General features: G+C 35.7%; 1 protein-coding gene across 1 annotated transcript in view; it reads right to left on the bottom strand.

Annotated features, from left to right (window-relative positions):
- Positions 1-3,080: 3,080 nt before the first annotated feature.
- LOC107482710 (probable hexokinase-like 2 protein) overlaps positions 3,081-3,263 on the bottom strand; it is a 4,690-nt gene continuing 4,507 nt past the window's right edge. Inside the window, 1 exon segment of the mRNA XM_021130613.2 lies at positions 3,081-3,263. This exon segment is cut by the window's right edge and continues 57 nt beyond it. Coding sequence (XP_020986272.1) covers positions 3,081-3,263 — 183 coding nt within the window.

Consider the following 3,263-nt stretch of genomic DNA (forward strand, 5'->3'; position numbering starts at 1 on the left):
TACCCTCTAATGGCGACAGGGCGCAGATACCCTCTAATGGCGACAGGACGCAGATACCCTCTAATGATATTAATACGCAACAGAGAGACTATGCCCGGGTTAGCTACCGGACACGTCGGGTTGGTTTGATAACCTATAGATGATATCATCAGCCATAGGGCAGGCATTCATCATTTACATATGTTTGAATTGTTTGGGTTTGCCTATTTGTTTTGGATTTATACATTATATGTGCTATGTTACCTGATTATGTGCTACTTGCCCTACTTGTACCTTAATTGTGTATTACTTGCTTGTATTGCTTGTGTTTGTACAACTGAGAGGCCCCTCATGCTGGTGTCGGTGGATGTTGGGGGCTGTTCTTGATGAGATGAATTGGTGATGCGATTGCATGATGATGATGATTTTTGAATGAGATAATTTGAGCCCCTGGGTAGACACAGTGATGTGATTTCACTAGCTCCAGGCGAGGGTATGATATATTGATATAGAGTTGTTGAGGCAGAACAACTGGTGATGGTTTTGCTTATGATTCTGAGTCTGATTCGTGGAAGAATCAGCGAGTTGGGAAACATGTGTAACATGAACTAGATTTAGTATCCCCTTACGACAGATGCCTATTTATGGATTAGTGAGAATCTAGGCTGGATATTTGGTGAAGAAGTTTAGGATGCTTAGTGAGTTTTTATTGAATGCATTGTATTTATTTTGCACTTTTACCGTACTGAAAACCCATGGGTCGGGGGTTCTCATTCCGTGGAACCCATGGGCCCGGGGTTCTCATTCCGTATATATCTCTTATTTTTCAGATACAGGTTCAGGTGCTCAGAAGTGAGCTGCGGTTTGTCTGAGAGATGGCGAAGATATTTATTTTCTCTACCTTGTGTTTTGCTTAGAATCTCTCCACCTTTGTTTTGAAAAGATTATATTATGTATTGAACTCTTTTGGAACTTACCTATAGAGGCTCTTATGTTTCCTTCGAGAGAGATTAGGATATACTGTTGTCAACTACTTTCATACTGTACCCTAGCCGGCCTAAACTTCGCGGGTCGCGACTAGTGGCTATTACTTATGTTATATATATCTATCCGTTATCTATCTCTTAATCTCCTTTATGCCTTGTCCGTATATCGTTTTCGGCTTCACGTTTTATCTTTTCGTTGTCGAAACGTGAGTGATACGTCTTCGCAATTTTATTTCTACTCTTTTCAGGCTTCTCGATTAATACTCCTTTCAAAAATTACCTATATTCATATATTAAAAATCCACCTGAGAGTCGTACCACCGTAATATCATTGACTTATGACTCGAGCATAAGGATTTGAATATTAGGGTGTTACATTATGGGTATTTTTTATATTATGTATTTAGTGTTATATATATATGTGTTTACTTTCTCCGATTTTGTATAAAAACATATTTTGTCTCTCTTAGAGGTTAACTTTGGAAAACTAGGATTCATATTTTGTTTGTTGGTTTATTTTGGATTGTGTGTGTATATATATATTCTAGCTGGCCTTTACTTTGCAGGTGGAGTTTAGAGGTTGATTATGTAATTAACTATCTTTTGGAACTCTATTTATATATATGTCCTTTTCGGTTCGTGTATAAGCCTTTTATCTAAACGCTTTTCGAGTGTGATGCGTTTTCAGTCTTACTTTGTTCATCTTTCTTTCAAAAGTCTTAGTTAAACTATTTTTCTATTCTTCTTTCGTACATAGTTTTGTTTTCAGTGGTCGTGACACCTCACCACCTTTGATTTACAACCTAAGCATAAGGTTCTATGTGGTAGGATGTTACATCTTTGACCGATATTGTAACAGCCCAGACCACTCGCTAGCACGATATTGTCCGTTTTGGCACACAAGGCCTCACGGTTTTGTCTTTGACGATAGGGATGATGGCCAAAACTCTCCACGCTCACTCGTCAAAACGCGTCATGCTAGAGAGAGGTATCCACACCCTTATAAAGGCATGCTTCGTTCCCCTCTCCAACCGAGGTTGGGACCTTACAATCCACCCCATAAGGGAGCCCAGCGCCCTCGCTGGCACATCGATCCGGGTTCTGCCTCTGATACTATATGTAACAGCCCAGACTACCCGCTAGCACGATATTGTCCGCTTTGGCAGACAAGGCCTCACGGTTTTGCTTTTGACGATAAGGATGATGGCCAAAGCCCCCACACTCACTCGTCAAAATGAGTCATGCTAGGGAGAGGTATCCACACCCTTATAAGGCATGCTTCGTTCCCGGCCTCCCCAACCGATGTGGGACCTTACAGATATTATTGACAAAACAACTTTTGAATGATTTGAAAATGCGATAAAAATAATTAATAAATATTATATTTTTATAATTGATAAAAAACTTTTATATTTAGCAAATTACTTATCTATTTGATATAAATTATAGCAATATTTGAATAAATATTTAGAAAATGCACAAAAAAATTTGGAACAAAATTTAATCTCTAAATTTTTTATTTTTCAAAACAATGTAATCATTTACAATAATTTTTTTTTGAAAAAATTTACTTGATATAAAATTACCAAAATTTAAAGATGAGAAGATCTTATTCTTACAAAATTTATATCAAAATCTAATATCTAAAATTATTTTTAGAATATATATTTAATATTTATTTTTTTGTTTTATTTTTTATTTTTTTAAAGATTTATTTGTTATTAATATCATGTGAAATTATTTTTGTTAATAATGTCAACTTTCCAATATTATTTTAATAGCTTCATATATTGAAAAAACATACTCAACGTAAAATTATAGTTGACTCTGGTACTTAGTCTTGTGAAGAGATGTTATCATGTTAACCTCTCTTTAAATTCTATACTAACTTTGTTAGCGGCAAGTCAATGGAAATGTTAATTTTATGTCAGATCTTTCTAAACCTTTTTCTAAGTATAACATACTAAGCATAATTTATATTGATCAATGAAAAAGGAAATGATATAGACTAAGCAACGAAATAATTTAGCATTCACTAGCATAAATAAATAAAAATAACTGAATTTAAAAAGAATATTCTTTTGGACTTGGTAACTAACATATATAGCAGACTCATCAAGAATCTGACGAAGGAGGTTTATGAGTTTGAGCTGCAGCAAGAAATAAAGCTCCAGTTCCAGTGCCGCCATGTGAGTGTTCCACAATTACATTATCTGAGAAATCCTTGCCCAACATTTGCCACACACTGCTATGAAGGTAGTTCCTGAAGATTCGGTAGTGTTCATAAAGACCTCCTTC

The sequence above is a fragment of the Arachis duranensis genome, chromosome 1 (genome assembly GCF_000817695.3).
Source record: "Arachis duranensis cultivar V14167 chromosome 1, aradu.V14167.gnm2.J7QH, whole genome shotgun sequence".
NCBI classification, from domain to species: domain Eukaryota; kingdom Viridiplantae; phylum Streptophyta; class Magnoliopsida; order Fabales; family Fabaceae; genus Arachis; species Arachis duranensis.